Source organism: Aplidium turbinatum, chromosome 10 (assembly GCF_918807975.1).
Source record: "Aplidium turbinatum chromosome 10, kaAplTurb1.1, whole genome shotgun sequence".
NCBI classification, from domain to species: domain Eukaryota; kingdom Metazoa; phylum Chordata; class Ascidiacea; order Aplousobranchia; family Polyclinidae; genus Aplidium; species Aplidium turbinatum.
Genome location: NC_137481.1, coordinates 1,712,776 through 1,724,606, shown reverse-complemented (window position 1 = coordinate 1,724,606; position 11,831 = coordinate 1,712,776). Strand labels below are relative to the sequence as shown.

At 38.2% G+C, this 11,831-nt stretch overlaps 1 protein-coding gene across 1 annotated transcript; it reads left to right on the top strand.

The window, feature by feature from the left end:
• Positions 1–250: 250 nt before the first annotated feature.
• Positions 251–11,404, top strand: LOC145778813 (low-density lipoprotein receptor-related protein 1B-like). Its single transcript, XM_082590397.1, has 13 exons — positions 251–338; positions 1,693–1,800; positions 2,095–2,235; positions 2,826–3,000; positions 3,135–3,268; positions 3,747–3,888; positions 4,422–4,588; positions 5,235–5,378; positions 6,116–6,232; positions 6,409–6,540; positions 7,265–7,510; positions 9,631–9,751; positions 10,188–11,404. The coding sequence occupies exons 1-13, from the start codon at positions 296–298 to the stop codon at positions 10,318–10,320; spliced, it is 1,803 nt and encodes a 600-aa protein (XP_082446523.1). The 5' UTR covers positions 251–295; the 3' UTR covers positions 10,321–11,404.
• Positions 11,405–11,831: the final 427 nt, after the last annotated feature.

Genomic DNA, 11,831 nt, shown 5'->3' with positions numbered 1-11,831 from the left:
GCTAAAATATTAAGTTTTTCAATTCTTTGACTCGATCTGGTTTCTTAAATTTAAAGGCTCGTTTATATCTGGCCTTGTTTGCTCGCATGAAGAAGGCGCATGGAAGTAGGAAGCTGTTTCATATGTCAGATCACAATGCGGGATAAAACGTGACAGAGTGGGAATTGAATCAGACTCCCTCTGATTGTGACAATGCTGTTATATTGCAGTTCCAGCAATCGGAGAATGCCACACTGAACCGGCTTGTGGACACATCTGCCTCCCAAGGTTCAATACCACAAGAGAATGCGTTTGCATGCTTGGCTTTCATAAGGTCGGAGACACTGGTTGTGCATCTAGTAAGTTGCCAATATATTTAATACTCCCCGTTATCAGGGACGTAGCCAAGGAGGATTAGAAGGATCATCACCCCCTGACCTCCCGAATTTTTTCTTGCACGCCTCAAAAAATATGTTTTAATGAAATTTTGGGAATGCAAACGTTATTCAACATGAATTACAATGGTGTTAAAACGTTGAAATAATATTAAAACATATTTTTTGAGGCGTGCAAGAAAAAATTCGGGAGGTTAGGGGGTGATGATCCTCCTGGGTCTGCTACTACTCGGTGAGTCCGATTCGGTGAGTCTGATCCGGTGAGTTCCTAACTCCTAACCCCTAACCCTAAAATGGCAATGATAATTAGGCTACGGTACCCGATAATTTAAAAAAAAAAATTGAAAAAATCCCCCGTTAAGGGATCGGACTCACCGAATCGGACTCACCGAATCAGACTCACCGAATCGGACTCACCGAAACGGGCCATTCCGATATATACAGTATAGCCGAAAACGTTTGGCTTATTTTATTTTTTAATATAATGTTAAATGTTTTGGTGATGCTCAATTATGTCTGATTATGGTTAAAATTGTATTACTTTCAAAGTCTTATATTTTTCTTAAAAAAATCTTCTTAAAATATTTATCAAACACTTACCAAAGATTTTAACAAAAAAAAACTTTCAAAGTCACTTCAATGTTTGAGAAGTCTTCAGAAATATTCGGGTATTTTCATTCAACGAGGAATTGTTGTATCTACTTGAACATGCTTGAAATACTAATTATAAACAGAAGTAAATCATTTTTTAATACAATTTTGGAGAAGAGGTGATTTTTTTGAACCATAGATAAATAAAACCTAATACCCACACGGCATGTAACATTAATGTAGTAACGTGAACAAAAACTAAAAGTTACAAACGTTTTCGGCCATAATCATGTTAGCCCTTTTCAAGTAAAAAACTATAACATCAGTCAGATATTTACTTGATAAGGCTAGCATGAGAATGGCCGAAAACGTTTGTAATTATTATTTTTTTTCATGTTGTTATATTAGGCTACGATGCCTTGTGGTTGTTAGGTTTTATTTATCTATGGTTTTAAACTGGAAAATAGTGAAAATCTCGTTCTCACTATCAACATGAGCTTCCTCGCTTTTTTAACTTAAAACTTTTTAACATGAACTATGTCGAATCAAAAAATAAAGAGCCCAAAATGTAGATACTCAACTCCTGTTCAGCAAACGTTTCGAAAACTACATTGTCTTCGTCTTCAGTGCTGTAAATGTATAAGGACCTTCTGATGATTCCCCTTTTAAGGTGAAACAGGCTGCAGTGCAGATGTTTTGAGAGATGATGTTGTTTCTTGTTGAACAGATATTGTCGAAGATTCTTACCTACTAGTGGGTGACAGAGCACAAAAGAAGATTTTCCAGCTTTCATTGAACGCCAACAAAAAGACTCCTTTCAGCGTTTTACCAATTTGTGAGTTCTAAAGCGACAGTTTATTTTCCATTTTGTATGCAGTTTAAACACAGATTTATTTTTTAAACAAGTAAATTAAGTTTCAGATTCAACGTCCCAACGACCATGAAATAGCAGAGTCAATGTAACAAGATGTCATACTATTCGCTGCTAATACATTTGTTGGACCGATTGGCGAGTAAAATGCCCAACTCAACTCAACTTATTTCAATAAACATGTTGCATATTATAATCCTCAGAGTGCAACCATTCACATTGTGTCACTACAAAGTTGCTTACGTTTAATTTCTGCAGCATCTGACGATGAACAAAAGATAGTAGCGATGGCGATGAATATTCGAACGGAAACAATTTATTGGTCGGATGCCAACCAGAACAAGATCTATAGCTACCACAACGGGTCCGATCCAATTGTGATCAAAGCAGGATACCACGGTAGGTTGATGACGTCACAATGATCAGGTTCACTGAGACAATAAATTAGACCCGGACCCCTCAAATAAGATATGTATGAAATATCATAAACAATAAGACATTTTTTTTATGTTTAAACCTTCCCCCCGACTCTAATCAAAGATGGAACTAAATTTACATCCTGCTTAGCAGTTAGTATTGAACTTATGGACTTAGGATAATAATGCACATACAGTACATGCGGCTGTGCAGACTCTGTCTGCTTTATATAGCGCTGAGTGCAAGGTATATCTGTGATGGATACGGCGCAATATAAAACACACATATCGGTACTACAACTACAACACTTTATATTGCATGGCAATTGGCAATACGTGCAATACTTGACAACGTTTTTTGACATATTTCTGTCAAGTTCAGACCAAACCTTTTGGTTCAAGCCAAGTTAAAGTTTAAATTTAAATCCGTTTTACTTTGATGCAATCAAATCTTTGTTTACTCTCAAGTTTGAAAAGGGATTTTAAGATCGTTGTTATAACAAAGACCAAACTGATATAGAAACAAACGATTTGTGTTCATATCTTCTCACTAACTGACGTATCTCTTCACAGCTCGCAGTTTAGCGATTGATCACATCACTGGAAATGTTTATTTTGCTGATGGCAACACTGGCTTCATTAACGTCATGACAGCTGATGGGGTTCATCTGAAAACGCTGCTCAAACCAAAAAAGCACATTCACAAAAATTCATTTGTCAGAAAGATAACCCTGGACCTCAAGCATGGGTGAGTGACCAGCAACTTTCAAATGGTTTTCCTCGTTATAACTTAGTAGAATCGTATGGTCTGCTGTGTGCACATCTCACATGCGATGGCATTGGCGTTTCAACCAGTGATACAAAAATGTTTTTCATTTGCAGTCACTTATATTGGTCAGACCACCGGTCCCAGTATGGGAATGGCGACATCAAGCGGATGAGATTGGACGGGTCTAATCCCGAAACCGTGTTAAAAGATCTTCGCATTCCCCGTGCTCTGACTGTCGCATTGCAAAGTGAGATGTTATTGTGGTTGTTTCGTTAATTTTTCAATAAAAAAATAAATCAATTAAAGGTTATAAAGATCTGTGTTCTGTAGCAACCCAAACAGCAAAATCCGTCATTTTTACATTGATTCAACGTCTGCAGGAGTATTTGGAGTCTACGGACGTTGAAGCAATGTAAACTTGACTAATTTTTCTGTCTGCGAAGTGATGAAATAAGCAGAAACATCAACAGCCAACCCAGTATTTTGTAAAAGTTAAGTTTTGTGCCGAACGCTGGTAGCATGATTGCTCCTATGACGCGATAGTTGAGGTCATGGTCATTCCAAGACCACGAAAATTGTGCGGAACAAAATAAGTTGGAGAATTTTTTTGCGTTGAGCTTCATTAACAATAAACTTCTGGCCTAGTCACTTTAGCTCGAGGGCACAACAATTGATGCTTTTTTGGGCTTAGTTCCATTTAATAGATGTTTTGTTTCATATTTTAGGAGCGTCTTTATTCTTGATTGTTGACTTCAACAAAATACACGAAATTCCTTTATCCGACCTGCAAGAGCTGGATACAGACCCCCCAGACCTTCACTATCCAACGCGACTAAAAGCCACAAAAGATTACAATGAGATCAGGGAGTGAGTAGTTTTGTAAATCAACAGATTTTATCTCTACAGACTACTCTTAGCTTAAAGCTCCAAGTAAACGATTGTTTATGACTCAAACAATGCAGAACAATGCGACTCTGAATCGGTTTGACAGATATAGAGTCTAATCAGCTTAATAGCTTTGACAGGAGGTTTTAGAAAATATGTTTAGACCCAGGCCGGGATGATTTTAAGGGCCCGTAACTTTTCCAAAGGTCTTGGGAACTTGAAGAAACCACCGGGTATTCTTTGGATGCAGTGCGTTTTTCTTAGAAGTGTCGGGTTTGAGGCCCGAAGATCTCATTAGTACCGGTCCCAAATTATCCTCTCGACTACCTTGCTGAGTACCAAACAGGAACAACATTTCTGTACCATTTTTGAATGGTATTGGTCATGACCCGACAGGGTATCAAACCTAAACAAACTGCTTCTTCGGAAGATAATTTTACCAATAAGGAACCAAGTCGGTTTAATCAACAGGTTAGTTGTAAATTTTTATTGATGTAAGTGTCATCTTCTTGTAGTATTCTTGTCGACAATGACACTCTCTTCATCGTCGATGACTTTCATCCATCGGTCAGAAAGTACAATCTGAGCAATTCAAACTGGGCGTCTATATTCGGGAAACATATGCTCTACCAGCCAGTAACGCTAGCCGCCTACAGATCATCCTTCACGAAGCAATTCATAGGTAACTACAAATCGGCATTTTCGTTTCTAGCACGAGTTGCAATATTCATCTGATCAACGTTGTTGCATTTCGCGCACCATGACAATGCGCACCATGACAATGCGCATCCCTGAGCGAATAGCATTGCCAAAAAAAATTTGTAGTTATATATTGTAGTACGGTTGAAGGCATGAAAAAAAAATTGAAAAACACATTATTATAGAGAAATAAAACATAGTAACTTTAGCGGGTTTAACATACTTTATTTTACACAAAATATAACATAATTAAATAAAATGAACTCAAACGTTTTCGACACGTACGTGTGTCCTCATCAGGAATTAAATCTGCAATACATAAACTAAAAAATCGTAAGATAAATTTGACTATGACTATGCACATTATTATAATTGTTGATCAAAAAATGTGTGAGCGGTTACTTTACATTAAACATCATCATCATCATCATCATCATCATCATCATCCGTTCAGTCGTTTACGACTCTCGGTCACTCTATACGTTATCTTTCTCCACATTTCTCCACATTAAACAAGTGGCTTCAAATTGTCAGATAAAAAAGTAAACTTCGTACAGAGACACAACGTAATCCTCAACATCATTAGAGTTCCTCCAGCCAGTTAAATATGACGTCATTTTTATTTTCAGATGTGCTTCCAAATCCATGCTCAATCAGGCATGAACCATGCAGCCAATTATGTTTCCCCACGTCAGCGACTACAAGTCGATGTGATTGTGAAGATGCTTGGGCAGTTGATGGCGCAAAATGCGTGAAAACAAGCGTCATAATAGGTTTGTTTTTGGTTGATTGATCAAACGCTTTATTCATAGGCAGTTTGGTACATGAACCTACCCAGATAGAAAATCAGTCCGTTTTACATTGATTTAACATCTGCAGACGTTGAATCAATACAAAACGACTGAACTGTTGTCTGGGAGTGCATGGAACCGTAACCAATAGTGTTTTGATAACTACCAATCAATCACTCTACCGAGTGCCAACCAGCATTAAAATTCAGTACGTGTTTTGAAATATCTTTGGTATGACCCCCGCATGGTATCGAACCCACATCAAACAACCCCGTACATCATCCATCATTGTACCTTATGGCGAGACAATACACTGGTGACAACAATTGATTTGATTGATTGATGGAATCTGTATCGTCAGACTGAGGAAGCTTTTTGAGAGCTTAATCCTGGCAGTTTTACATAAGCTACTTGCAGAGGCTTTGAACCACTGACGCAGGGCCGGTTACCGAGATTAGCAGAGTGAAGTTTTCGATTGTTGAAGTGTTGCTGCCGAGAAATTATTCCATCCACTTGGCGCCGCTGAATGAAGAGCAGTCCTTGCAATACGTTGCTCAATCACACAACCAGGCAGCTGAAACAGCGCACAACTTCTAACGGTTTCTAGATTTCATAACACGTACAAGTTTTTACGCTAGAAAATTAGCATAAACGTCTGTGAAAACATGTGACGTACACAATCAACATCGCTTACACGTTCTGCTCTCAACCTTCAACAGATAGACCACCCTCATACGGAACGACTTGCCCCCTCAGTTCCCACGTGACTCTGAAACCTTGCCAAAACACAACTGACCTGCACTGGACAGCCCCACAATGGGCAGACGACTACACAGGTAACAATACAAGCGTTTTGCTTGTTCGAATTTAATTGCAAAATTGTTTTTCTGGTTTACGTGGAAGTTGATTTTCAGAAGTAATTTTTATGATACATTCTTAGATAACAATATAAATAGACATATATACCCATTCAAGACTATTGTATTAATTCACAAAAATAATTTTCCTATAGCACCAGAAAACCTCACAATGACGTCACCGTCCGTTGAATCTACGTATGGGCCTGGAAGTTACGAATTCATATACACGGCGACAGACAGTAGCGACAATAAAGGATATTGTCACTTCACAATTGCTGTTTTTGGTAAGATGTTGTTTCTTCAATAACAATTCTAACTTATTTGATTGCAAAACGACTTCAATAAAAATGTTGCCACACTTGTTAATTTTCTCAATCAGTATTAATACAGGAGAATGAATTAAAGTTAACGTACTTAATGATTTACTTGAGGATGCCCATTCCACGCCGCTCCAGAGCACGCAGCAGTGTCTTGAGAAGATACTAAGTGATAACTGAAACTAAACCAGCTTGATTGATGCATGATCTTTCGCTTCTTCCAACTGTCTGTTGCGTTGGATCTGTGATCAGATTGTGCTGTGTGCAATTGCCCTGTGTGTTGTCACAATGGACGCGAAATCAAACGATAGTTATTGTTCCTCATCAAGAGCCATCGCGGAACCGAAGGTTGGCAATCAATTGTTTTCACAGGCCGCGGTTGTCTGCTCTTCTTTGTTGTCCGATACTCGGCGAGTGTGCTCATTGTTATCCATCATTTCCCAAGTTTGTCGCTTTCTTCCCCTGCATCTCTTTCCTTCCACCAAACGCCCAACAGCCAATCAATGTAGCTGGCTGCTGTTCCATTAATTTTTTTTCCAAGTTGTCTTCCAGATTTTCTGTTGTTTGCCAACAAACGACATGGAAAATGTTCTATAGCTCTGTTTCTCAAGTTAAGTCATATAATATATAAAGTATACTTTTGTAATAAATTTCATCCATGAGGATTTTAGTAACGTTTGGTTTGTTTCAGAAACTATGTGCTCTTTCAATGCAAGTCTCCTCCAGAATGACGTAATGACCACTCAACCTCTATGCAAAGCGGATGAATACGTGCACTACTTGCAATGCTCCGAACCAAATCATTACTTTCAAGTGAAAGATTCCTTGAAGAAAACTATCAAAAATATTTGCCGGAACAATGGCGAATGGTCGCAGCCTCTTCGTTCCAGATACTCTTGCATCGATCCTTCAACTACCACAGCAGCGATGATACAAGGTATGAAATAGAAACATTACACCAACGTAAGTAAGTCTATGCTGGCTTGTCAGTTTTTAATATTTCTATCACCATATACACTATGAATCACGGTAGCGCATCCAGAAAAAAGTTAGGGGGGGGGGGCTAATTCAGAAATGTCGGCCGAGTGATTTGCGACAATAGTGACAGTGACAATAGGCCAATGCCCATCCCTTTGATTAATATTTAAAGGCACTCACAGCCAGTGGCGTAGCCAGGAATTTTGAAAGAGGAAAGTTTTGACGGCGTGTTCGCCCAAGACGACCCAGCGGCGGGGTGTCTGGGGGGCTTCCCGCAGAAAATTTTGAAAAATTATTTTAAATTTGGTGCATTCTGAGAGCATTTTCAACAAAAATGTGGGTATCAATATTCCTGTAAAATGGTGCTGTCTGGTGGCATAGCAAAAGGATAAGATCATGATTTTTTCGGCATTTTTCCGAAATAAAGCTGAGGATCTATGTTTTCTTGTTGCTAATTCCTGGCTGAGTTATTAGAATGTTTGGTATTGGCAAAACTCGCTCTATTAATGCAGTTTTGCTTAAAATTAAGCAAACTTTGTTTTAAAGACATAAAGAAACTGAAAGCACCATTCTCAATATCGTGACGTAACACAGGTGCCAAAGGGGGGGTTGAAACCCCCACCCCCTTGGCTACGACACTGCTCACAGCCCACAACCCACCGGTTGCCGATACATCAGGATTCGTTCTCTCAATCAGATTAGAAGTTGGCCTAGAGAACCCCATGCTACTAGCACCATCAGCATCCTCATTCCTACGTCTACTCTCGCAATCTTCTATAGATCTCGACTTTTTCCTCGTGTATGACAAAATAGAATTAGCTTTCCGTTTGCCAACAAAAATAAGTGCAAAAACAACAACTAGCACGAAAACAGTTTAAAACAAAACACTAATTTTGTAAACAAAAAGTTTGATGTGGATGTTTTTTCTACTTACAAAACATTCAAATTTAGCTATTTAGTTCATATTTCAACTAAAGTCCCAGACGTTTTCGTTTCTCTGCTCAAACGTCGTATACAGTTTTACATGTCCGTGTGATTCGACATTGACGTACGGTACATCGGTATGTCCACCAGACATTTGACCACGAGAGTACAGGAGCATCTGAACTTTAAGGAGCTAAAGAAAAGTGCCATCAAAGACCATAGCATGGAGTGTTGCTTTTGCTCTGTTTGAAAATTCTCTGCTGACTCATTCAAAATTTTACGCAAAGACAAATCCCAATTTAACAGCAAAATTTAGGAAGCACTGTTAATCAAACGCTGTAACTCAAATTTAAACAAACAATTATTTTCTGGAGGCAAGTCTATTCTCTTCAACATTTACTTGATGTATCACCTTAAATTTTTTCGTAGTTAGGCTATTTATGTAGTTGCCTTTTTTTAATGTAATTTTACCTTCAAGAAGTTGAAATTTATGGCATTTTTATAAATATTTTCAGCTTCCTGATGAGGGCTTAAGTTAACCGAAAACGTTCAACTGTTAAAACTATTTGTAAGTTAAAAAATTATGTAAAATATATTGTTATAATGCTCAGCCCTGTTGTATTGTGTCTTATTCATACCTAACCTGGAAGCAAAATGTATAAATGAGGAGCATACAAAAACTTCATTTTTAGTGGCGAGTTTGGGGGGGGGGCTTGAGCCCCCTTAGCCCCATGCTGGGTGCGCTACAGATGAATCATACGCATAAAAACCTTAGACCACATACCGGTAGTGCGTATTAGGTCTAGGCATATGTGGCTGGTAATGCCTGATTCAGATAAAACAGTTGAAAAAGACATCATAAGTTCGTTTAAGTGGTGACAACAATTTAGCAAATCGTTATGGCAGGAATACCAAAACCATCATGTGAAAACACCAAATACCATATTAATTAGTAGGCTAGCTGTATTTACAGTAGATGTTGTTATAATTATCTTGATCTGTATTTACAAAGCGAGTTAGATGCAATGCAACCTTCTCCCCGCCTTCCTAAAAATAAAAATAAAATCTTAGTAGGCTATAGTCTATCCAGGTTCTTGGTGTTTTGATGCATATTCCTATTGCATTGTTGTTTTAAATTGTTTATAAATTCTCTAGAAACGTCTGAATACCCCATTTTACTTGGATCCAAAAGTAAGAACCAAATTATTATTTGGAGCGTCGTGGGAGGTGTTGGTGCTGTTATTCTGGTGGTGGCGATGTATTTCGTAGCCTTAAAGTAAGTGATCAAACTCTGTGTGAAGCTGTTGTTTTGCTATTACACTGTTAAAGTATTATGTATTCTCTGTGTTTAAATATTGCACCTGGTTTTTGTTTTTGTTTATTTAAATGTTTGGGTGGCAGCTGACTTTGGTGAACTAATGGTTTTTCGCTGCCATCCTTTCGTGCGAATTATTTGTGTTTATTATGTTTTGTATATGTTTGTTTTTTCGCCAACAAAACAATGTAAACTGAACTGTTGCTGAAATTGCGTAGCTACCTCTACAAGAAACTGCCGTAACATTTTTTGCTTATGGAATTTGCTTTAAATATACTGTACTTAACATACAAATTCTTCTAAACTGTAAATATACATTTTCAACATTAGATCTTGAGCTTAAAATACGTCTCATGTTATTTAGAGCTGTTTTTCAATGTTAATTTTTACTTTTCAGATGCTACCTATCCCAGAAACATCACTCGAAATCAACAGGAAAGCAACTTTCTCAAGTTTTGTGGCACAAACAATCAACAGCAGAAAAATTGCGAGAACACAATACTTACTCAATAACGAATACAATGGAGTGATCCACGTAGTTGTCTTTCTGGATGCTCAAATACCTCTCATCAAAACATTCCTAAACGGGTCGTGCTTTAGATACAATTGCACCGGCTACGTAGAAAGCTTCTTAGCAGTAGCACCAGACGTTGCACATATGAAACAAAGATTTTTTGGAAATAGGCTACACGGCTTTGAGAGATAAGAATGAATATTTGTGAAAAAAATGATACAAAAATTACTTTCAGTTGACCCTTTACAGCCCGATGTTGCACATATGCGTAATGCAACACGTTGTGCAGCTAAATATTCTGTGTTGGTTGCAGGCTACAACACCTTTCAAGAAAAAATTGTGAATATATCTTTTTTCTTGGGCGATGCGGGTAAAGTTGTTCCTGTAACCTCGTCATGATACGTCATGTGTCTGGCACTGCTGCTCAGAAAGCAGACGTGTTCACCAAGATGATAGTTTTTAAATACCAGAAACATGTTAAGCTGATAAATTAAACCTTTCTATCTCCATTTTTATTCCACTGTCTACTTATTGTTGTTGCATTCTCAATTTGCACTTTTGTCATGTGATTCTGTCAGAATATTTGCCGTCGTAAATTATACGCCTGCCTGGTGCACAGACAAGTGACAAGCGTAGGCTACGGCCTACGGTGACCACGTTTTTTGGGTAGCCTATTCACTTTTTATACAAAGTTTCAAACACATGCTTGATTCGCACAGTGACTCTATATCATAGCCTACCGGTAGGCTATCACATCAGTTTATTTTGATGCCATCTGAACAGCTATGGAACAAATTGCAAGCCCAGTGTGTGTTTGAAACTGTGAACAACCAAAAAAATGGTAACCGTGCGGCGTGCGCCACTGTCACAGATCAATAATATTACACAGGAGATAAGTTTTAGAAGTGCATGGCCCATTTATTATCTTCCTTGAAAATAGGTCCATGGCTCGGCTATTGAAGAGCTATAGTAAAAGTAAGTATAAAGCCACAAAAACAATCATAGTGTCACCTCAAAGCATGTGTGTTGAATGTCAAAGGAAAATATTTATGAATTGTAATTGTATATTGTGTCATGATATTCAACGGGCATCCCAGACAAAAAATCAATCACTTTTTACGTTAATTTAACGTCTGCAGATTCGCTGACTGGGCTAAATGTGTTTTGAAGCCAAAACATGACAAAAATTGACTTTGTGAAATTCACTAACTAGCTTAACAATTAATTTCAATTATTGCAGTTCTGTGCTGTAGCCCAGTGCTCTTCAACCGGTGTGCACGGTGCACCCTAGGGTGCACCAAAATATGCATGGGGTGCACCAGTACGAAAAGGTATACACGGGTGCATCACAAACTTGTCACACTAAACAGATACTTTTTACAAAAACTTTCTGTGAGCAAAAATGAACCATTAATATTTGACTTTCAGGATATTAGAAAAAAGATGTAGGTTTCAAGTCATTTTGCAGCAACTGAAGGACTATCAGCAGTCGGCAACCTGCGGCTCCGGAGCCGCATGCGGCTCTTT